The sequence below is a fragment of the Eretmochelys imbricata genome, chromosome 2, assembly GCF_965152235.1.
Source record: "Eretmochelys imbricata isolate rEreImb1 chromosome 2, rEreImb1.hap1, whole genome shotgun sequence".
NCBI classification, from domain to species: domain Eukaryota; kingdom Metazoa; phylum Chordata; order Testudines; family Cheloniidae; genus Eretmochelys; species Eretmochelys imbricata.
The window spans coordinates 181,669,722-181,693,994 of NC_135573.1; the positions used below are offsets into that span (position 1 = coordinate 181,669,722).

The 24,273-nt window shown below is 41.9% G+C and overlaps 1 protein-coding gene across 13 annotated transcripts in view; it reads right to left on the minus strand.

Annotated features, from left to right (window-relative positions):
• The window catches only part of BBS9 (Bardet-Biedl syndrome 9), a 432,422-nt gene that overhangs the window by 136,185 nt on the left and 271,964 nt on the right, over nt 1-24,273 (minus strand). For all 13 annotated transcript variants that reach the window (XM_077811045.1, XM_077811042.1, XM_077811050.1 and 10 more), the window contains one exon: nt 11,553-11,663. In XM_077811045.1, coding sequence (XP_077667171.1) covers nt 11,553-11,663 — 111 coding nt within the window. The remainder of the gene's footprint in view (nt 1-11,552; nt 11,664-24,273) is intronic.

A 24,273-nucleotide genomic window follows, 5' to 3' on the forward strand; every position in this document is an offset into this window, starting at 1 on the left:
ATGAGGGGAGAAAAACCTTACCACATGTGAACATTTAAACAGCTGCATGAGATGACACTTAACAAATCTACTTCAGAATGTTGAGAAATCCTGAATGGCTGGTGAGGAGGTAAAGATGACCTTCTGGCTCACACTGCTTTTTCAAAGGAAATTTTGCTGACTTCTGTGGAGTTATTCCTGATTTACACTAGTGGGAAAAGAGGATCAGGTCCTTTTTGTTCAAAGTGTGCTGTTAAAAGTCTTTCATAAAGCAACATGTTGTGCTGACATAAACAGAAAACAGTAAACTTGTTTGTCAAGCTAGTCTTGATGACTACAATCATAATGTGTCTGTTTATTTCTCTCTCAGACTCAGTATCTGTTTATGATGATTTCACTCTTCAAATAGCACCTGCATCAAGAGCGCTGGCTATATTCAAATATACTTTTTTACCAGGCATACATTTAGAATCATTCCCCATCATGATCCTTTACAAACCACAGTCAGCAGCTCATCTGATAACTGTCAAAGAAATATTACACAGTAACAGCTGACTGAAAGCTTGAGAATTAAGATTCACAGAACTCTGTCCTATTACCTTCCAGAATATGTGAAAACCTCTCCCTGAAATAAAATTGCTTTTGCACCAATTTCTTCATGAGCCTAGCAAGAAAGTAAAGTAAGAAAATGAAAGAGGGCAGAAAGTAAACAAGACAAAAACAGAGTTTGGAGGAAAGGCACTAAAAATCAGCACAGTAAAGGAAAAGGCACTGTTTTCCTATCACTTGTCTATAAAATGTTTCACTGATCATTCTTGCACCCATCCAAAGCAAAAACCACTGGAAAGTGCATCTTCCTCAAAACTACAGTAGTAGCAGTAGAGGAGCTAGTAGAGAGGGTGACCAACCCCGCTGGCAGCCTTAAGCCTTTCCAAGCCTATCCTATAACTGACAAAAGAAGGTTTACAACACGAATTTTCACATGGGATTGGAGAATGAGCCTTCCTTGCAGTAATGGCTCCTGTCCCATGGGGCTGAGCCCAGCTGCCCACTCCCAGCATTGCAACATGGTGCACAGGGTGTAAAGGTGCTGTGAACCCATTCACCATTTTGCAATGTCACTCACTCAGATTTGGCTCAGCCCCCCGCCCCTCCCTCCATCAAGGTGATTGGACCAAACTTAAATGGCACTGTGACCCTGCAAACCAGATTGCAGTATCCAGAGTTTGGAGTTGGGCCCAGCCCCGCAGGACAGGAGCCGCCACAGCCAGGTATATACGGAGCAGGCTCACTCTCCAGGCCACCACCAATGACCCATCACCCTTTCGCTCCCCCAGTTACAAAACCTAGGCCACTAATTATCAGCACCCATTTATGATGCTGTGGGCCTGATTCTAACCTCAGCTGTGGAATTACAACACACTAGTATTGTAAAAAAGCAGTGTGAGATTAGAATTCGGTCCAGTGGTTGATTTATTAGCTAGCCTTCAATAGTCTTATTTTTTTTCTTTTTTAGTGAGTATGGATTATTTACAGCTGCTTCACAGAAGGAGTGAGCGCATCCCAGTAGCAAAATGTGCCTCCCAAAGTGGCTCATTGATGGAGCCAGAACCATTTGTTCCCTCCTCTCACTGACTTGCCAGTAAGGGACTATTTTGGCTTCAGCCAGTGATATTAGGGTGGGGCTAATACTATCACCTATTACCCAAGTTGTCTTACACTCCCCATTAAAAGATCCTGTGTTCCACTGCTTATAGCTTTGCCAGACTTTAACCATTTGGAGTGAAATTTTCCATACTGGCTGTCTGTCTCAATCTGAATTATTATTACTGAAAATTTCGCCAAATGGTTCAGCCATTTCCAAGAATGAAGCTAAGGAAAAACTATGCTTTCTCCATGTTGAAAAATTCTTGACACTTTTTCTTTGAACTGTTCTACGGCCCCCATACTTTGGAGCAAGGACTTGAAATTGGGTTGGCCTTTGCATCAGGGTGCTTTTTGCCATCCCTGTGAAAATCCACCCAAATTTGGCTAATTCACAAGTCTTTGAAAAAATCAGTTCTCACATGCTCAGTAGACGTCTGCCAGAGCTAAATGGCTAAAATCTCCCAAGACTACCATTCTCACTGAGCACATTTGATCCTCTCACAGCTTCTGGTGCTGACGGGACTGTGCATGTGCCATCCATACAGAATGACTGAGCATGCTGTACCCCGGAACTATGGGGACTCAGAAGGACTTTTCCTATAAAGGCTGCTTTCCAACAGCTCTGGCCCAGGGTGGGGCTGGGCACTGGAACTGAGAGCAGAGAGCCTCTCTTTCCGGTATTCTCAATGAGCGTTCCCCGCTGGAACCCAGGTAGCGTGGAGAACAAAGCAGTCTGATGTGAATGGAGATGAGACAAATGCTGACCAATGGGAGGGAAAGGAATCAATTAGGACTGGAGTTGGGGAAGAAACTGACTGGGAGTTGTTGGGTGGGGGGGAACTGGTTGGACAAGGAGACTGGGAGCCAGGTCTCTTCCTAATTAAAGACTGTATCATAAAACATACACACAAGGGAGGTGAATTAAGGTTGTGCAGATTATCTTAATTTTGACATTTCCTTACTTTTGCAACCTTAATAACATTATTGTAACATTGTTTTGTGTGTAAAAACATTCTGTGATTCTGTGAATGACAACTGGTGTAAGTTCATTCATTATCACACAGAAAGGGCCCTAAAATTTATTCTTCAGTGGATATGGGCATTTATTTTCTCTAGTTCACTCCCAAGTTTTGTTTTTGTCATTTCATGTTTGAGAACTGAGCTTTGTTCCAGCTGGAGACATGTCTTTCTCCTGATGCAGAAGTCCTCGTACTGAGAGTTAGCCAACTGCACTGTCCTTTTGCTGGGCACCTTATGCACGCAATTAGTAGATTTCAACCAGTACACAACACAGCTGCTAAGATTCTATCTGGTACCACACGGAGCAAGTACATTACGACAAGGTTGGCTCAGTTTCGTTGGCTGGTGGTCAGAGTCTGCATTAGATTCAAGATTCCCAATTGACCTACAGAGCACTTTGGAATATCTCACCTTGGATTTGATCACGTCAATCCTTTCATTCCTACCTTCACCTCCTAGTGCCGTCTGTTACTGCAAACATTTGCCTTGGGATTCCCTGAATAGAAATGTTGGGCATCATGGCACCTGTTCACTCCAAAGCTGAACAGACACTTGTTCTCTCCTTTGCTTTCAACTGTTTGGCACCACATCCTCAATTATTAAACTGTTGAAGATTTTCTATAAAGTACCTTGAGATGTCTACGTATGATAAGATTCTATGCAACTTGAAGTTGATATATTAAATGAAACATAGTTGTCAATTGCAGAGAATAGAAGCTACTGTGCTATCATTTTTGCTGTCTCTGTGTATTTATAAGGCAGCGAGTCTGTCATGGAAAGTCACGGATTCCGTGACTTTCCATGACTTCTGTAGCAGCCAGTGCTGGCTCAGGGGCTGCCCGGCTCCTACTGGCATGGCCCTGCTGCTCCTAGCTGGAGGGGCCAGGGGGCTCCACTTGCTGCCTGCATCTGCAGGCCCTGCCTCCGCAGCTCCCATTGGCTACGGTTCCTGGCCAATGGGAGCTGTGCAGCCAGAGCTTGTGGCAGGAGCAGTGAGCAGAGCCCCTTGGCCCCTGTGCCACCTAGGAGCTGCAGGGACACACGGAACTGGGTAGGGAGCCCCAGCACCAGCAGGGGTCCCAGGCCACACACTGCTACCCACGTCCCCAGAGCAGCAGCATGGGTCCAGGGCCACACCCTGCTTCCTGCCCCCTCCCCAGAGCACCCACCGCAGCCTTGGGCTTCCCCCTACCCCAGAGCACCCAAGGTTTAGACAGGGATATATAATAGAAGTCACGGACAGGTCACAGACCGTGAATTTTGTTTACTGCCTGTGACCTGTCTATGACTTTTACTAAAAATACCCATGACTAAAATGTAACCTTACGTATGTATAACAAACAAAATCTCCAAGGAGACAGAAAGTAGAGCACCTAAACTCATGCCCAAATATTTGTTTTAGGCTCCTCCATAGAAAGGAAAAAATAAAATGAGAAAAGGGGTTTCCCTTCTCTCAGTATCTCTTACTGGCTGATCAGAGTTATAAAAACTCAATGTAAAATCACAAAGATGACACCTAAGATGCAAACAATGTTCATCTAGAGTTTAACCTAAACACCTTGGTCTGGCCTCTGTCACTGATGCTCAGGCTAAAATTCAGTCCAAAAAACCATGTACAGAACAACATTGCAATGCTGTGATATCATTCTCAGTGTTACTTTATGATTTAAGCAGCTCCCTTGGCTCTTGCACTTGGAGCAATTAGAATTTCCAGACAGGTCAGTGGCAAATATTTCAGGCTCATTATAGTGCAGCATGGCCGGTGGGCAGTCCATTCTGACCAAGAATGAATCAAACTCATTTATATAACACAGTTATAAACTGAAGACTAATTTAAAGCTTTCAAAATTTTCATTCAGTTTTGCATGGATCACCTGTCGTTCATAGAAAGTTATCAAGAATCAACTAAAGTCAAGTATATAATGTAAGGTTAAATTTTTGTCAAGGATTAGGACCTGCATCAGGACATGCAAGTCATATTACTGCCATTGTGGATGTTCACATACACTTTGCATCATGAAAAGGAGTACTTGTGGCACCTTAGAGACTAACCAATTTATTTGAGCATGAGCTTTCGTGAGCTACAGCTCACTTCATCGGATGCATACTGTGGAAACTGCAGAAGACATTATATACACGGAGACCATGAAACAATACCTCCTCCCACCCCATTCTCCTGCTGGTAATAGCTTATCTAAAGTGATCATCAAGTTGGGTCATTTCAGGCACAAATCCAGGTTTTCTCACCCTCCGCTCCCCCCCCCCCCACAAACTCACTCTCCTGCTGGTAATAGCCCATCCAAAGTGACCACTCTCTTTAAAATGTGTATGATAATCAAGGTGGGCCATTTCCAGCACAAATCCAGGTTCTCTCACCCCCCCACCCCCATACACACACAAACTCACTCTCCTGCTGGTAATAGCTCATCCAAAGTGACCACTCTCCCTACAATGTGCATGATAATCAAGGTAGGCCATTTCCAGCAGAAATCCAGGTTTTCTCACCCCCCCTCACACAAACTCACTCTCTCACCCCCCCCCCACACACACTCCTGAGAGAGTGTGGGCGGAGGGTGAGAAAACCTGGATTTGTGCCTGAAATGGCCCAACTTGATGATCACTTTAGATAAGCTATTACCAGCAGGAGAGTGGGGTGGGAGGAGGTATTGTTTCATGGTCTCTGTGTATATAATGTCTTCTGCAGTTTCCACAGTATGCATCCGATGAAGTGAGCTGTAGCTCACGAAAGCTCATGCTCAAATAAATTGGTTAGTCTCTAAGGTGCCACAAGTACTCCTTTTCTTTTTGCAAATACAGACTAACACAGCTGTTACTCTGAAACTTTGCATCATCTCTCTCTTCTGCCTGTCTGCTGTATTCTTATCAGCCTGACTGTTATTCAAACATACAAGAAAGCTATTCACTGAAACACACACCAAGCACAATCATAGAATTACAGGACTAGAAGGGACCTCAAGAAGTCATCTAGTCTAGTCCCCTGCACTCATGGTAGGACTTAGTATTATCTAGACCATTCCTGACGGGTGTTTGTCTAACCTGCTCTTAAAAATCTCCAAAGATGGAGATTCCACAACCTCCTTTGGCAACTTATTCCAGTGCTTAACCTCCCTGACAGGAAGTTTTTCCTAATGTCCAATCTAAACCTCCATTGCTGCAATTTAAGCCCATTGCTTCTTGTCCTATCCTCAGAGGTTAAGAACAACAATTTTTCTCCCTCCTCCTTGTAACAACCTTTTATGTACTTGAAAACTGTTATCATATCCCCTCTCAGTCTTCTCTTTTCCAGACTAAACAAACCCAATTTTTTCAATCTTCCCCCACAGCTCATGTTTTCTAGACCTTTAATCATTTTTGTTGCTCTTCACGGGACTTTCTCCCATTTGTTCACATCTTTCCTGAAATGTGGCGCCCAGAACTGGACACAATACTCCAGTGGAGGCCCAATCAGCACAGGGTAGAGGAGAAGAATTACTTCTCGTGTCTTGCTTACAAATACTCCTGCTAATACATCCCAGAATGATGTTTGCTTTTTTTTTTCCCCAAAAGTGTTACACTGGTGACTCATAATTAGCTTGTGGTCCGCTATGACTCCCAGATCCCTTTCTGCAGTACTCCTTCCTAGGCAGTCATTTCCCATTTTGTATGTGTGCAACTGATTGTTCCTTCCTAAGTGGAGTACTTTGCATTTGTCTTTATTGAATTTCATCCTATTTACTTCAGACCATTTCTCCAGTTTGTCCAGATCATTTTGAATGTTAATGCTATCCTCCAAAGCACTTGCAACCCCTCCCAGCTTGGCATCATCCGCAAACTTTATAAGTGTACTCTCTATGCTATTATCTAAATCACTGATGAACAGAAACAGCACCAGAACTGATCCCTGCGGAACCCCACTCATTATGCCCTTACAGCTCGACTGTGAACCACTGATAACTACTCTCTGGGAACGGTTTTCCAATCAGTTATGCACCCACCTTATAGTAGCTCCATCTAGGTAGCATTTCCCTAGTTTTTTTATGAGACCGTCATGTGAGTAAGTATCAAAAGCTTTACTAAAGTCAAGATATACCACGTCTACTGCTTCCCCGCATCCACAAGGCTTGTTACCCTGTCAAAGAAAGCTACCAGGTTGGTTTGACACGATTTGTTCTTGACAAATCCATGCTGACTGTTACATATCACCGTATTATCTTCTAGATGTTTGCAACTTCATTGCTTAATTATTTGCTCCATTATCTTTCCAGGTACAGAAGTTAAGGTGACTGGTCTGTAATTCACCGGGTCATCCTTATTTCCCTTTTTATAGACTGGCACTATCTTTGCCTTTTTCCAGTCTTCTGGAATCTCTCCCATCTTCCATGACTTTTCAAAGATAATCGCTAATGGCTCAGATATCGCCTCAGTCAGCTCCTTGAGTATTCTAGGATGCATTTAATGAAGCCCTGGTGGCTTGAAGACATTTAACTTAAGTTAAAAATTACTTAAACCTTTCCCTATTTTAGCCTCTGATCCTATCTCATTTTCACTGGCATTCACTGTGTTAGATGTCCAATCACCATCAACCTTCTTGGTAAAAACTGAAACAAAGAAGTCATTAAGCACCTCTGCCATTTCCCCATTTTCTGTTATTGTTTTTCTCCCCTCACTGAGTAATGGGCCTACCATGTCCTTGGTCTTCCTCTTGCTTCTAATGTATTTTTAGAATGATTTCTTGTTACCCTTTGTGTCTCTAGCTAGTTTGATCTTGTTTTGTGTTTTGGCCTTTCTAATTTTGTCCCTACATACTTGTAGTATTTGTTTATATTCATCCTTTGTAATTTAACCTAGTTTCCACTTTTTGTAGGACTCTTGATTTTTAGATCACTGAAGATCTCCTCATTAAGCCAGGGTGGTCTCTTGCCATACTTCCTCTCTTTCCTATGCAGTGGGATAGTTTGCTCTTGTGCCCGTAATAATGTCTCTTTGAAAAACTGCCAACTGTCTTCAATTGTTTTCCCCTTAGACTTACTTCCCATGGGTTCTTACCTACCAATTCCCTGAGTTTGCTAAAGTCTGCCTTCTTGAAATCCATTGTCTTTATTTTGCTGTTCTCCCTCCTACCATTCCTTAGAATCATGAACTCTACCATTTCATGATCATTTTCACCCAATCTGTCTTCCACTTTCAAATTCTCAACCAGTTCCCCCCTATTTGTCAAAATCAAATCTAGAACAGCCTCTCCGATAGTAGCTTTCTCCACCTTCTGAAATAAAAAACCGTCTCCAATACATTCCAAGAACTTGTTGGATAATCCGTGCCCTGCTGTGTTAATTTCCCAACAGATGTCTGAGTAGTTGAAGTCCCCCATCACCACCAAGTCCTGTGCATTGGATGGTTTTGTTAGTTGTTTAAAAAAAGCTTCATCCACCTATACTTTCTGGTTAGGTGGTCTATAGTAGACCCCTACCATAACATCATCCTTGGTTTTACCCCTTTTATCCTTACCCAGAGACTTTCAACAAGTCTGTTTCTTATTTCCATCTCAACCTCGGTCCAAGTGTATACATTTTTAATATATAAGGCAACATCTCCTCCCTTTTTCCCCTGCCTGTCCTTCCTGAGCAAGCTGTTCTCTTCTATACCAATATTCCAATCATGCATATTATCCCACCGATGCTCTGTGATGCCAACTATGTCACAGTTGTTTTTATTTACTGGCATTTTGAGTTCGTCCTGCTTATCCTTTTACATTTCAACACCATGTCCTTGATCACAAGGATGGACCAACAACAGAGAGAAGGGAGAGCCTGGCACATGTCCTAAGTTTGTTGTAGTCTCCTAACAGCGAAGGTGGAATTTTACTGGGCTGGCAGACTTTGTTCTGGAGAACTGATATATTTCAGATCAGAAGGACAGTTAAAAACATAACACAGGTTAAACTGAGTGTCTGTCAACCCTGACAGTATCTTTTTGTCTTATGCCCTGAAGTCAATAGGGAAAATCAGTACATTAAGCCTTCTACAGGTTTTTTTTGTTGTTGTCCTTTTCATAGTAGATTGTTATTCTGAAGTTCAGAATTCTGGAGTTCAGTTACATATGCACAAATTTTGCTGCAGTATACTGCATAAGACTTAATTATTTATAGACATGGAGGGCTAAATTTAAAAAAAATAGCCACCTAAATGTATCTTACCAAATCCAGACCAGTCTGGGTCAGCCTTTGCTTATTTCATCCACGTGGTCCCCCTGATCAAATGAATTCTATATTTTCCATGTTCCTCTTCTTACTTACCTTGGTTTTGTCAAAGCAATTATGTTATGCGTGAGCTGTATTGCTCTCTACAGAACCATGTAACGTCATCCTGCTCTCGGCATGTTAAATAAAATTAACATTATGTAGTTATTAGCTGACCTACATGCAGGACTCCTCCCATTGTATCTTTCACTTTTATCATATTATATATTGTTGCATCTTCCCTCCCTGTCTATTATTACAAGTTTTCCAATTAAAACATTTTAAGGTAAAAAATAGCCCTTAAACTCTGCTTACCACGGGGTAACTGTTTATGCAAAATACACATTTGTGAACAAAACAGTTGTTGGTCAGACAAACAAATCATGCATTTGTAAGGATACATTTTGTGCACACAAATATTATTTTGCACACATAATTCACCTGTTTCTGTTAACCGCACAAGGATTTTATAGATATCTATAAAAGGCCACATTGGGCTATCACAGGCCAGAACGGGTGCACAGACAGGCAGCCAATCAGAGAGGGCCTGAGGGGAGCCATTCAGGGCTGAGCAAGAGGCAGCCAATAAGGGCCAGGCTAGGCCCTATATAAAGGCTGCCCAGACAAGAGGCAGTGAGTCTGTCCCAGATCTTCATGAGGAAAGGTCTGTCTATTGAGCAGGAAACAGGCACCTCGGACACAGCAGTGCTGGGCAGGCTTGGGGGAGCATAGAAGGGCTCCAGCCTAATACCTGCCAGACTGTGGGCCCTGATAGAAAGGGCCTAGAGGGTGTGAAGGGCCAGAGGGGAAGTGGCCCAGGGACAGTTAGACAAGGGGAGAGAAGGAGGGCAGGGAAGCTGCCACTAGAGGGTCCCTGGGTCGGAACGCAAAGTAGTGGGCGGGCTTGGGTCCTCCCCTTCCTCCTTGTACAGCAGCTGGCCATGGAAGGGTGGCCATGACAGACTGCCACTGGCCCACGAACAGCGGGGCTAGACTTGAGGGGTTGTGGTGGGCCACTGCGGCAGGAGCGAACTGGAAAGACTGCTGTTAACCCTCCCCTGGAAGGGGGTGAGTGTGGACTTGGGGGCACTGCCGGAGGGCAGTGTCCTGAAGAGGACGCCGCCGAGTGAGGAGCAACGCGGGTCCGGACGCCACCAAGGCAAGGGACGGATGGGACACCGCCAGCAGAAGCTGCCCTGCAGAGGACAGAGCTAATTCCCAAATGTGCCAGCAGGAGGTGCCGCGGGGGTGAGTCCCAACCCTGTCACAGTATCTAGCCACGTATCGCCATTTAGGCTAGGTCTACGCTACGGGTGCTGCAGTGGCACAGCTACTGCACGGCAGTGATGCCGCCGTAGCGCACATGGTTCCCACAGTTGTGGACAGGGGTTTTCACCGTACGCAATCCACCTCCCCAAGCAGCAATAACTACAAACTATTTCTTCCATCAACCTGGCTGCGTCTACGCTGGGGGTTAGGTCGGCTTAACTGCAGTGCTCAGGAGGTGTGAATTTTCCACATGCCTGAGCGCCATAGCTATGTTGACCTGTCTTGAGTATAGACCAGGTCTTAGCATTTCAACTCCTGAGTGCACTTGCCATTCTTCTTCCCCGCCTTCATCATCCATTTAGATTTGTGCCATGACACCATCCTGGTAGTATGAATGTAAATTTATTTAATTCTAACATTCAACTTTCAATACAATGCTGTGGAGAAAAGTATGAATGACCAGTACACATTTTAATTAGATACCATACATATGTGTATACTAAAAGAATGCTGACATGTTTGTCACACTTTAAAAATCCCCATTCTAAGCAGATCTCTCAGTATTACCTTTCTGATGAAGTAAATTTTACCTTGTTTTAAAACTACACATAAAATAATTCATTAAGAAGAGTTGATTATATTTTAGAGAAACCTGAAAATAAATACAATAATAAACAAATCACGTTTAGGATCTCCTATGTTTAGAATGACTGATCATGAGAAATACGCCACTTAACAGGAACATAATTTAGTAAATAAAATGGAAAGCATCTTATGGGGCACTTTATTAAACTACAATGCATTTGTTTACCATTCTTACTCTCAAAATAAGTTAAGAAAATGTATCACTGTATGCAATATATTTTATATCCAATATAATATTGTTTGATATATCCAGTTAATATTTTTTCTGAAATTCTAGGAAGTCTTCCCACAAACAGTAGGTAATGACCAAAGTTTAATCAATTGGCACTACGTCCCAACAATAAAAACCTTAATTAAACTGAAATATCCTAACCTGCATTTCTACCTAACCTTCAACTTTCAGAAATGAGGTCAGGTTTAAAGTCCTCAGCTACCTCATACATATCGTGTTGTAGCACCAGATCTTTTCAATTCAGGGGAAGTTATTTACCTCAGCTAGAAGTCTCTACTCTATTGCCAGCAGTTCTGAAGCAAAAAAAATCTGAAGAATTATTGGACTCCATAAAATTATCAGATTTGATTGAACCAGGAAAAAATTAAAAGTATTTCTAGAAAAGTGCTGTTCATTTACTAACCAGAAACTTAAAAAACATAACTGGAAACACCTCAGTCAATTACTCCTTTTCCTGCAGACACAAAGTATGAGTTAGATTTGTTCTGTATTCGAAATACAAGTGAGTAATTTTCCTTCTCTTACCAGTTTTGGATTTCTGCTTTGTGAGGTGCTTGTGGTTGGTAAACATTGTTGTGGAATCCTGTACACCTGTCCTTTCCTCCAGGTCAGATTCTTGGATGGGAGTACAACCACCTAGTTGAAAATAGAATAGAATACCTTCATGTGGTGCACAGGCAACCAGAGCATGAACAAGAATAAGAGATAATAAACAAAGTGGCAAGAGTCCCAAAGAATGTATAAAATTGGAATGGTCTGCAGTTTAACCCTGGGTGAAAAATACTTTGAATAGAAAAAGAGCTACCACCATTCTGTTTAGTATATTGATTATGCCTTGGTGATTCCTCACTTTACTCATTTGTGCCATGTAAGGAATGTTTTAAACTTATAGCATAAATAAAACTCACTTTATACAAAGGATAGAAATAGGTCTTAGGAGGAATTGTGTCAAGTATCACATCGCTGGAAACTGGTATAGTAATAAAATTCTACAGTGAGCAAAGCCTGCAAAGACCATTAGTTTGCAATCAAGGCTGTCTCGGGATGATATTTTTTGGATGTGTGATTATACACACTGATTTTCAATACTTTCTACTGTAGCACCAAGACACATAGCACTGCCCAGCACCATACTGCCATGAGGGATGCTTGAAGTCAGAAGTGATCCCAGGATAGGCTGACATAATTTCTCTGCTGGCTCACACTTGTCTCTTCTTTAGGGAGACTTGAAGAAAGCCAGAAAACAAAGGAGAAGGAGACACCACAAGCTGAAGGGAGGAGGGGCAGAGCAATGGAAATAGGACTATGGGAGAAATATACTTCCACATTTCACATTTCCTTGCAGGATGTGTGTGGCTAAAACAGAAATGAACACCCATGCATCATCACAAAGCACTGGATGCACACATGATATCACACACAGCAAGCGCTATCCTTTTACATTTCAACACCATGTCCTTGATTATAAAGATGGACCAACAGCAGAGAGAAGGTGAGCATGTGCATAGCTAATAAGATAGCATACAGCATGAGTGTTGAACATGCTGTTTGTTGTTTTCAGTAGAAAGCTACATGAGCAGCTTCCATTACCCCTGTAGATCTGGAAGAAAGGAAGAACTTATGAAGTTACTGGGTTTTTACCCCAGCTCAGAGATGGTGGTCTTAAACTTTTCTCAGGGCAGAAGAGATGAATATTTTATGCATTTTCTCTTTTAATGCAGCTGTGCAGGCCTCTCATTTTGCTCAGCAGCTTCAAGTCAAACACTTGATCAAAAGTCCATGAAAGGCTTTGTGCTTAACTGCAAGCATATGGTCACCAGCTTAAAGTTAAGCTTTTGCTTAAGTGCTTTGAGGGATCAATAAATGTACAATACACTCTCTGAGTGGAAAATTAGTGCCCTCCCGAGATCACCACTAGCAAGCAAACAAACCTCTTCGCCTGGTGTTGAAAAATCATCCTTTATTGTCTACTGAAAGTGTGCATTTTTTAAAGCATCATATTAACTCCTAACTCAAAACGACAAAGATACTTACTGTATATGATACATTTCCACTGTTGTGAAAAGAAATGTTTTATTCCATGCCCCATGAATGGGATACCTGATTTGTGGCAATATAGCATCTCTCTCATTGCAAAATAAAAGAATAAAGCATTTGCAAAAATTAAATATGCCAGCCCAGTGGCATTGGAGAGCATACTGCCTGGCACAAGAACCAGCCTCTCCAGCAACTTGGAGACCCCTGCTTTTTAACACAGTGAAGATCGGTAATATCAGTTGGTGTAAATCAAGATGGCTCTGTTGAGTGCAATAAAGCTATGCTGATTTACACCACCGGAAAACCTGACCCAGCATTTTTGGTTTTCAGGAACAGGAGAAGGCATGAGCTACTCTACCCCAAATATGCCCTGCCAGCCGATTTGTGATGTGTCATGGACTCAATATATAGTTTCAGAGGTGGCTGAATCTCCTATCCTTTCAGTTCAGGGAGGAGGTTTGGGTGCTGGTGGTCAACCTAATGTGAAAAGAGAGGTATTAGCACAAGCAGAGATTCCTAAAACCTCCCACCTTTTGTTTTGTGGTGGATAGCAAATCTGATAACAGGAAATACGAACACTATGATATGTTAATATATTGCAATACATTGCTACCAAATAACACATTGTTAAATATAAATATACATCCATCCATCCAATGAAAATAAAGTATTTGTTAATCTCCAGCACCTCTAATCCCATCTGCAAACTCTGACTGTAAAATGTATAAACTATATGACTCAAAGAATTAGAAGGTTTCAGAGTAACAGCCATGTTAGTCTGTATTCGCAAAAAGAAAAGGAGTACTTGTGGCACCTTAGAAACTAACCAATTTATTTGAGCATAAACTTTCGTGAGCTACAGCAGAAACTATTCCTCTAACATTCAAATTAGGATACTTGTAATTTTTGTTCCTCAGATAAAATCTATCCTGTTAAACACTAATTTGTAAACACATGATAAATCATTCAAGATCAATACAAATAACAACCTGAGAGTGGTATCATGTATTAAACATTGAGATTATGAGTGAAAAATCATATAACCCATTAGTGCATATTGGGTTTCTGGAGACAAAAGAACTTTGAAAAGTTTGCTCTAAAAACTGAAACTCTATAGGTTATGTGGCCTTGAGAATTAATGGCTTTTGATGCCAAACTATTTCATTAGTCATTAGCACTATTTTCCAGTTGATGGTAACTGAATCAGAGTCGGAAAATGTCTATTTGCCCTTAGGCACCCCATGCTATTGGTTGGAAGGAAGCGGGACTTCCTACTCTTGGTTTTGATGTCAAAGGTTTGTTAAGATTTACTTGTCAACTGATATTGTCAAAATGTACCAGCACTAAAAGCAAAATTCATTTTTTCCATTACCTTACTTTTCTGATAGAGAACAGTGAGAAATGGAATTTCACCATTTAATCTGAGGGACTGCATAGGTTACACACAAAGCAAACCAGCTCTGAAAGAACTGGAAAACATACTATCAGCCTCATTTACAACACAAATTCAATATATTCCCTACTCTTCAACAGAATTTGTAAGTATACCAGTATTTATGTTGGGTCACTTTACCTGCTGTTTTATAAAAACAAGACATTATTACAATATTGTAAGTGTAGACACTGATCACAGCTGTACAAGACACAAACAAAAACATGGGGGTGAAATCCTGGTCTCACTGAAGTCAATGGAAGTTTTGCTATTTACTTCAGTAAGGCTGGATTTTACCCCTGATCCTTGAACTAAGGAGCATTTAAGTTAAAGATCAGACACCACAAAAGACGGAGATGCCACTAACTCTGAAATTTTTCTCCACACACTGCGATGATGGTGGCATTATAGGCATTATATTAATGAGGTTTACAATTTGCTCAGCTCATGAAATAAGTGAATTTTCAATAGGGATTTGAATGAAGACAAAGTGTGAAACTTGTGCATCAGGAAGGGTAGAGAATTATACCTCAGATTTCTCAGAAGAATGAAATGACAGATGCACTGAGGTTGGCATCACTGAAGGAAGGAAGAGGCAAGATGGGGGAAAAAATTGAGAATTTCGTTCTTCAGTATGTTAGATTGCTTAGGTCTAATAAATGGGTCAGCACTCTGATCACAGTAGCCTCCATTAGTTTTCCCAGCAACAGCTGATTGAGGAAATAGGGAAGAAGTAGCTAAACAGACAAGGAAGCTAGGTGAGTTAAGGAACTAACTGGCCCATCAGCTGATGAGCTTGATAAAAAAGCAGGAACAAAGCATCAGGATGTGGGAGGATAGTGCTAACTGTGCCCACGCTGAAGGCCATCCCAAGGAAGACAGATCTCTTTTCCTCACAGGGCCCTGATGAACAGGGGCTGAAGTTCACAGGGAATAGGATTGGTGTGTTGCACTGTGCAGATGTTGGTGAAGGGGAATAAATTATACAGAGTGGACACAAAAAGAGGAGCAATTCCTGGGGTGGCCAAGTACCAGGGGAGGGGGAGTGCGACACCCACCATATCACACAATAAGAGATCAAATTTTTCTTAACACATAAAAGAGATCTTCTGTAGAATACTATGGTGCTCCACATTTCCAGAACCACTGAACTCTATCGCCACAAGAATACATGGCTTTCTGTCTACCATGGACACCTTCAAGAAAGCAGAGGTGTCCACCCTGGTAAATATTAATTTTGTTTCAATGTTTTAGATACGTTATAAAAGACCCCGTATTAACAAGTGTGTTCTGACATATGATGCTGGCATTTTCAAGCAACTAAGAAAGTCCCATTGAAATTCAACGGTAGCTGGGCTCCTGTCTCCCGTAGGCACCTGTGAAAATCCCAGTCTGAATGCATACATACTATAAACTGACTTTCTTTTGTTTCTCTATGGTTTATCCTGCCTCCCTACCATATGGATTCAATTTCTACTGATTTTGGCACTAATGCTCCCTGTAAAAAATATCTAATGGTTTGCATATTAGATAGCTGTACTTTGCTTGTTATATGCATCCTTACTATGAGCCTTATCCCATCCCTGTAAAAACCAAGATGGATTTTGCTGTTGGCTTTAATGGCAGCAGGATCAGTCCCTTTGTATTTCCTGGAGACAGGAGGGAAACGTGTACTGCTATATGCTTACTGGGAAAATTTTCAGAAGTGCCTACACAGTGTAGGAACCTATGTCTCATTTTCAAAAGCAATTTAGGCATTTATGAGTCTAAATCTAATTGAAAATACATAGGATTAGGCTCCTAAGTACCTAAAATCACTTCTGAAAACGAGACTTAAATGCTTTTGAAAATTTTACCCAATGTCAATCCTGTGTCAAAAAAATACTTCATTTTTATGTATATATGTGCTAAAAGGAATACAATTTTATTCATAAAACACATTTTTTAAAGTAGGGATTTAACTCATTAACACTAGTTAACAGGGGTCTTTATTAAAGACTGAATGTGTAATGCTGCTATGCTGTGGAACCAAATCCTTGGATTATTTACAGATTTGATTGGATAAATTTTTCATGTAACATATATTGTTCTTACCACAAGCAGAGTAAATCCACCTAGAAGCTACATGTCTATACCTCCACTCACACAGGACAGAATTATTAATGTATGGTGTGTCTCTCTGCATTTCAAAATGGAAATGGTCCTGCTCTAAATTTCACTGAAGGCCATGGTAGTCATTCAACTGACCTGAAAGAGAGCTGGATCAGGCCCCACATGCACGGTGGTGAATATACAGATTAAACTGCACTTGATTCAGTTTTTACTCTTTGGAAACATTTTTCACTCCACAGGGCAAATATCACCAAACTGAAAATATCATTACACCTCCAAGTCCCTCACACCTTCGGACTGCATGAGTGCTAGTCAACACGTTTAAATCTGATAGATCTTAATCTTTACATTCAGAGAGTTATCTTTAAATTGTCATGTTTCTGTGTGTCCCTGCGTTGTGAATGCATGTTGTTTCAGGGGTTCCCACTGATCATCTATTTTAGCAACCTACTATTATGAACTTTTATCCATCCCAAGGACTGAAAAAAATCATAGTAGCATAATCATTCACATCCATTGATAATTATTTAAGTAAATTATATCAAGCAGAAAAGTGAGCTATTTACCAAAAAAGCAAGAACAGCATATAAATCTCACAGATTGGAAGTGATCCAGGTTGAGAAGTTCTCCAGATGTCAGTCTATAAACAGTGCTTTATGAAATGAATTTCCCCATTAACTGTTGGCAAGAACAGCACCTAGAATATGTTATTGCATTATGACCCACTCTTCCCCCTTTTCTGTGCAGCTGAATTCTTGTCTGACACCTCAGATCTTTTATCAGTTGTGATAAATCCAGCACTTTGGGCACGCAAACTGTGGTCAGCAAAATTGTTTGTTAGGGTACGATGTTACGGCCAAGTAATTGTGAGCTTTCTTCACTGAAGGAAATGAGACCGCTCTTGTTTATTTTCACTACATCTGTTTTTGTAACACATTTAGTTGGAAAGAGACACCCCCCCGCCCCCAAGGAAACCTAAACATATGATATCTATTTTTTCTTTAATTGAAGTACTGATAGTTTTGCTACGGGGTCCTATCACAATGTTTTTACACGCTAATACGGTTCTTAAAGCTCAAAAACAGGAAAACAAAAGTAGTAAACAGCTGTAGAAAATAAAGGAGCTTGGCAGGAATGACTATTTGTGTTTCCTCTTTTTTTTCCAGTTGATCAATATCTAAACCTTCATCAACAAAAAGTGCAGTCTATTATCCTCCAGTAGATCTCCTCTTCACAGCACAGAAGAACGATCTTTGATATTTGGACATGTTCTATTATTTTAAATTTTCACATAGCTATTAAACTCCCCAAAACAGACAAAGTCAGAATCAAATCTCTTTTCTGGAGGTTTCCATTTCCACTCTTACTTCTCTTCTGAATTCTCCTTCCGAGATTAACTCTTACAAGCGTTCTTACAGAAGGGAGAAAAAAAAATGTTACACATTCAGTCTCAGTGGCAAGAAGGCCAGCACATGAGGCAAAAGCTCTGTAAAAAGCAGATCTTTCCTTTCTATGAACACCACTGGAGATAAACTGAATAGCAAAACTATTTCACAGAAGAACTCCCAAAGTTCTGGGCAATTTCATATTCAATTACTTGTAGGCCTGCCTGCAAAACAGTAATCCTTCTCAAAGTGCAAAGAAACTGCAGTTTTCAATAGTGTTATAGTCTAGGTGCCATTGATGCATTAAAGGGTTCATAATGGTCACTCTGGTTGCATACTGTTTGGGGAGCAGAAGAGAACAGATTGTTCACTCTAGAGATTTCCCCTTTTCAGCATAGTCTCTTTGCAATTGTAAAGAAACAGAAAAAGCATGGGAAGCTTTTGCAAAAAGATTTTTATTTATTTAAAGATAGTTTTACATCTGCCTAATGGAAAATGGTCTTCTCATCAAGTTTCAGTGAGGGAAATGCTAATGGAATAGCTGATTAATCAGTTAGGTACTGCAGAACAAACCAAATTCAGACAAATTAATGTTTTTTCCACTGTTCCCAAATGATTCATGGAAAATGTTTCTAATTTTTGTGCAATTAAAACATTCTGCTGAGTTAAATATATAGTCCTAAATTACTGTGGACAATCTAAACACATCTCCAGTTGGGAATACACTGTGAAATGGTTCTGCTGTTTCCTTGTTTCGCTGGTTTGTTCACTGATTAACGTAGCCTGTACTAGTAGTTTTGGTAGATTGTTCTGTAGAAAACTGAGGCCTGGTCTAAACTACCAAGTCAGGTTGATGTAAGCTGCCTTGCATCGACCTAGTTGTGCACGTGTCTACACTTAAATTTGACTCCCACTGGTGTAAGCAAGCACTGATCCATGGTCAATGTACTGACGTCAATTCAGTGTGAGACTGTGTTAGCTAGATTGACCCTAACAGTCCTCCAGCAGCTGTCCCACAATGCCTGACATTGACCACTCTGGACACAAATGTGAACTCCACTGCCCAGTCACATAGACCTGAAGCCCTTCCACACCCTTTAAAACCCCCCAGATTTTTGAAATGCCCTTTTCTGACCATCCACCTTGGCAAGCACATCTAGCAGCTCTTCATTGTTGTGTGCAACTACCCAGCTAACTATGCTGGCTACACGCTCCAGACGCGCTCTGGCCTGGCGCAGACAGGAGATATTGGGCTCTCCTGGGCCTATGGGAAGATGTGGCTGTGGGGATACAGCTATGGACCAGCCATAGAAAAGTGGACGTCTACAAGCAGGTTGCATGGGGGAATGCAGGAGAAGGGGTACAACAGGGATCAGCAGCAGTGCCATGTGAAAGTTAAGAAGCTGCAGCAGGCATATCAGAACGTCAGGGAGGACAACAGGCAATCCGTTGCCAAGATGCAGACCTGCCACTTTTACAATGAGTTGCATACCATACTTGACATGCGACCGGGGGATCCCACTATGTTACGAGCCAAGACCTTTGAGACTCCACTGCAGTCCAATCAGTCATGGCAGTCAAGCATGGGCAAGCCTGATTCAGGGGATGGAGTCTCAGGTAAGTGTATTTCCCATTGCAGTGATGTACTAAGGATGCCTCCAACTTAACAGGACACCTCTATCAACTTTTCCTTGATTTACTCATATTAAAAGATATAGCATTATCTCTTTTCAATCCGCTGCAGAGTTAGGTGGGGGCTGGTAAGGCCATGTGGACCAGTTTGTTTATGTCCTTTGAGTCCTCCTTACAGATTTCAATACACTTTCAAGGAGGTACTCTGCAATTCTCTCTCAAAGTTTCTAGGGACAGCAGCCTTATTTCGTCCTCCACTGTAGGACACTTTCCCATGCCAGTCAGCGAGAACTTCAGCAGGCACTATTGCAGTAAACAGTCTAGCAGCATAAGGGCCCAGGTGACTTTGGAAAACCAGGAGCAGCTGAAACATGGTGCCATTACTCATTGCCATTGCCCTGTACTCATAGATTCATGTAACCAAGCAATTGCCTCCTCACTTCCCTAACCTCTCCTGGGTCATACTCACCACGGCTGGCTCTGAAGAGCAGAAGTGTCAATAAGCATGTCTTGTTCAAAACTTTAGGGAAGGGAGTTCTGAATCTTAAGTTTCGCTTACTGTTCTGACTATACTGACAATGGTACTTGTGTGTGTTTTATCTGTAGCTGCTGCCATTGAAGCCTTGAGGGATTCCCTCTCCACAGCTGCAGAATGCCTGACCCAGATGAGGAGGAGAAAGAAGAGGACTCAAGATGATCTGTTCAATGAGGTCCTGCAAGCCAGTGCTGCATCAGACAGTGAGCAAATGGCCTGGAGGGTGAATATTGTAGACAGCCTGGAAAAGGAAAGAGTGGACAGGAGAAGGGCCCAAGAATACATAGGTGCTGGAACTGGCTTGAAGTGGTTTCCATCATATGCAGGGTTTACAGCTTGGTTCAATGGCTCTCAGCACCCCCACCATACAAATTGTTCCAGCACCCCTGCAAGAGTACCAACAGGAAGAGGAGAGGGAGATGCATCAAGACATAATGGGGCTTCTCTGGCATTAAATACAGATGCTGCAGACTCTTGTGGACCTACAGATTCAACAGTCATGGGCTCATCTCCCTTTGCAGTCTATGGAGAACTCCATTTCAGTACCTCCTTACACCATCACCCCTACATTTCACATGGCACTGGAGGCCACATCTCTATCCCTTCACACCAGGGGCCAATAAGTACAATTTCAGCTTCACATACACTGACCTGAGAGAGCCACAGTTGTTACATGTGTAGCTAAAATGGACATGAATGTTTCTTCCCCTTATTAACTACAGTTTCATTAATTTAGTAAGTTTTAAATGTATTTGCTTTTAAATTGCACAGATTTTTCTTTGGACTGATTTTGTTACTCAAAAAAAATTCTATTCTTTGAAAAATAATTCATCTTTATTAGTTCACAACATATGCTGCGGAGTGCATAGCGGTACTGAAAGCACCCACTTGGTTTTGCACAGTGTGACACAACTCATCGGATCAGTGACAAACATAGGGTAATAATTATAAATGTATAGCAAGCACCACAAAATTAATACATGCATTGACAGCGTTATATTTATAGATGTACACCAAACACCACACAATTCCTAATGCCCCCCAAACTGCAGAGCCAGGTAGAGCACAGTCCACCACACCACATTACTGTGGTTTGCTGTTAAAGTACTCTTCCAAAGCCTTCCTGAGCCATATAGCTCAGGGTTGAGCCAGTAGCATAGCTGGGGGGCAGCAGCCGCTTCCCCCATCAAGCAGAAGTGGCACCTTTTTAATTCTTTGGCGCCTTTTAAATTTTTACTCCCCGGCAGCGCTCCGGGTCTTGGGCAGCGGGTCAGGCAGCGCTCCGGGTCTTTGGCAGTACTTCGGCGTCGGGTCCTTCACTCACTCTGGTCTTTGGTGGCATTGTGGCGGCGGGGAGGTTGTCCTTCAGTGCTGCCAAAGACCGGAGCGAGTGAAGGACCCGCTGCCAAAGACCCGGAGTGCCGCCGGGTGAGTACTAGTGGGTGGCGCCTTTTTTTATCTCCGCTCCCCCTGTTTTCTCCACCTGGCTATGCCACTGGGTTGAGCTCTTCTAATAGCCCTTGTGTCTGGCTGTTCAAATTCAGCAGAGAGCATCTCCACCTCCACCCTCTATCCCGGCGGCAACTTTCCTCCCTTTGCTCCACAGATATTATTCAGGACACAGGAGGCGGCTATAACCATCAGGATTTTTTTTTCCACTTAGATCCACCCTTGTGAGTAAACAATGCCAGCATCTCTTCATACCATCAAAAACAGATTCAACTTCCAAGCCGGTAGCTGAATCTTTCCTTCGTGCTCTCGAGCTGGCCAGCATGCAGCTTCATTAGCCAGAGGAGCAAGAGGTAGGCTGAGTCCCTCAGGATCACCACTGGCATTTCAACACCACCAACGGCAACCCACCAGTTGGAAAAGAAAGGCCCCGCTTGCAATGTTCTGAACAGTCCTGTGTTCTTAAAGATGCAAGCGCCATGCACCTTCCCTGACTATCAATACTGATGTTAGTGAAGCATCCGCAGTGATCCACCAAAGCTTGCATAACCATAGAAAAATAACCATCTGTTTATGCACTATGTGGCCAGGTTGACTGGTGCCAAAATAGAGATATGAGTGCTATATATCGCTCCACTATAGTTCGGGAACCCCACTGCTTCAGATCCATTCACTATGTCCTGCATGTTGCCTAGAGTCACAGTCCTGTGTAGCAGGAGACCATTAATGGCCCTGAGCACTTGCATGACAATGGCCCCCACAGTGAATTTTCCAACTCCAAAATGATTTCCCACTAACCCGTAGCAATCTGGTGTCGCAAGTTTCCACAGTGCAATCGCCTCTCGCTTCTCTACTATCAGTGCAGTTCTCATTCTGGTGTCTTGATACCAGAGGGCTGGGGTGAGCCTAGCACACAGATCCAGGAATGTGGCCTTGTGAATCCAGAAGTGCTGCAGACACTGCTCGTCATCCCAAGCCTGCATTATGATGCGACCCGAACAGTCAGTGCTTATTTCTCAGACCCAGAAGTGGTGCTCCATGATCTGTAGCTGCTCCATAAATGATACCAACAACTTTGACTTGGTTCTTGCTATGTTCCACAGCAATCTGGCCTCCACAAAAATTGTCATATTCCCTGCTGATTTGGCTGTATCAGAGGATTGTACATTCTGTGATTGCAATGCTCATGAAAATAGTGCAGAAGTGTGCAGGCTCCATGCTTTTGTCAAATATGGCAGGCAGCAAGGAGGGCCATGCGGGTTCATGCAGTTTTTTTAAAAAGAGAAATTAAGAGATATAGATGACATTATGGGATGGAGAAACTTGCATGATGGGAAATTAACCCCTTGCTCCCAGTCTCACAGGTGAGACTGGGAGCAAGGGGTTAATTTACGAGTCTTCCAATACCAATGTCAGATGTACTAACTAATGTGACACTGAATCATTCCCTTCCACACGTTGATAGTATTTAAATACGGTTCTGTAACACAGACGCAGCACAATTTAAAACCTGTGCATTGTGGACATAAACCATACAACCCAGATTTAAACCATAGTGAATTCTTTAAACTGGTTTAAAAATATTAGTGTGAATGGGATTTCAAGTGTCTACTGCACAGAATTTAATAACTTGATTGTTTGCAGCTTTCCTCCACCAACCAGACTTGTCATTGAAGAGCCACTTTATTGGTGGTGGTGTCATTTAGAAGGTATTATCTTCTCCTTTAAAAAATCAGGGGTTAATGTCTCAACCAATAAGAGCAAGTTATGGTAGCTAGGGCCTACAGAATGTTCAGTCAGCCTAAAATCTAAGTGCAGATTGACTAACTGGAGTACTGCAGGCAAGATGGCATGAACTTGGGGCAAATTTATTATCAGATGTTCTGTTGAAGAAATACTAAAATGTATCAGAAATCATTCTGCACACCATAAACCCCAAATTCAAACGTGGCTTGAATTTTTGCAGTCCTTTTTATTTTGTAGTGACAATTTAAAAAAAGGATCTTCTGGATACCATCTCATATATGATTTTAACTGATCTTATAGGTAGTACTCAGACTGAGACCACATGACTGAACAATTTCATCCTTTTGCATCATTTCTGCTGTGACACACTATGTTTTTAGAGAAGGAAAACAGTTTTGATTACAAGCACATTTTTGTGAAAGATAGTAAACATTCATCATCATCATTTCTTGTTATTTAACATATGTATTGCAATAGCACGTAGAGGCCCCAGAGAGGTCGGTGCCCCATTGTGCTAGGTGCTGTACAGATGTATAGGTTATCTGCACCAAAGAGCTTCCAATCTCAAAAAGGCAAATTTTGACAGTTTTAGCAAAGGTCTGATTTCTGTTTTATAGCTCCAGTCCATTATTTCTTTCAGTTAGTAAAATAAAATAAAAAATCCTGAACAAAGAGCTAAAAGCAAGTCCTGGAAAATCAAGTAGCTGAATTAAATGAATTATACGAGCATATGGCATGAAAATAGCTGGAAAAGAGCATCTCTTTACTCTACTTGCTCTGTCATTTGTTCAATTTATTTTTCTTTTGTACAACAGAGGCGCTGTCAACTTTATAAAAGTTGAAGCAGTACAGTAAATCCTGTGTTCCCCCCATACAAAAAGCCACTTTGTCTCATTCTTGGCATATTATAAAAACAGA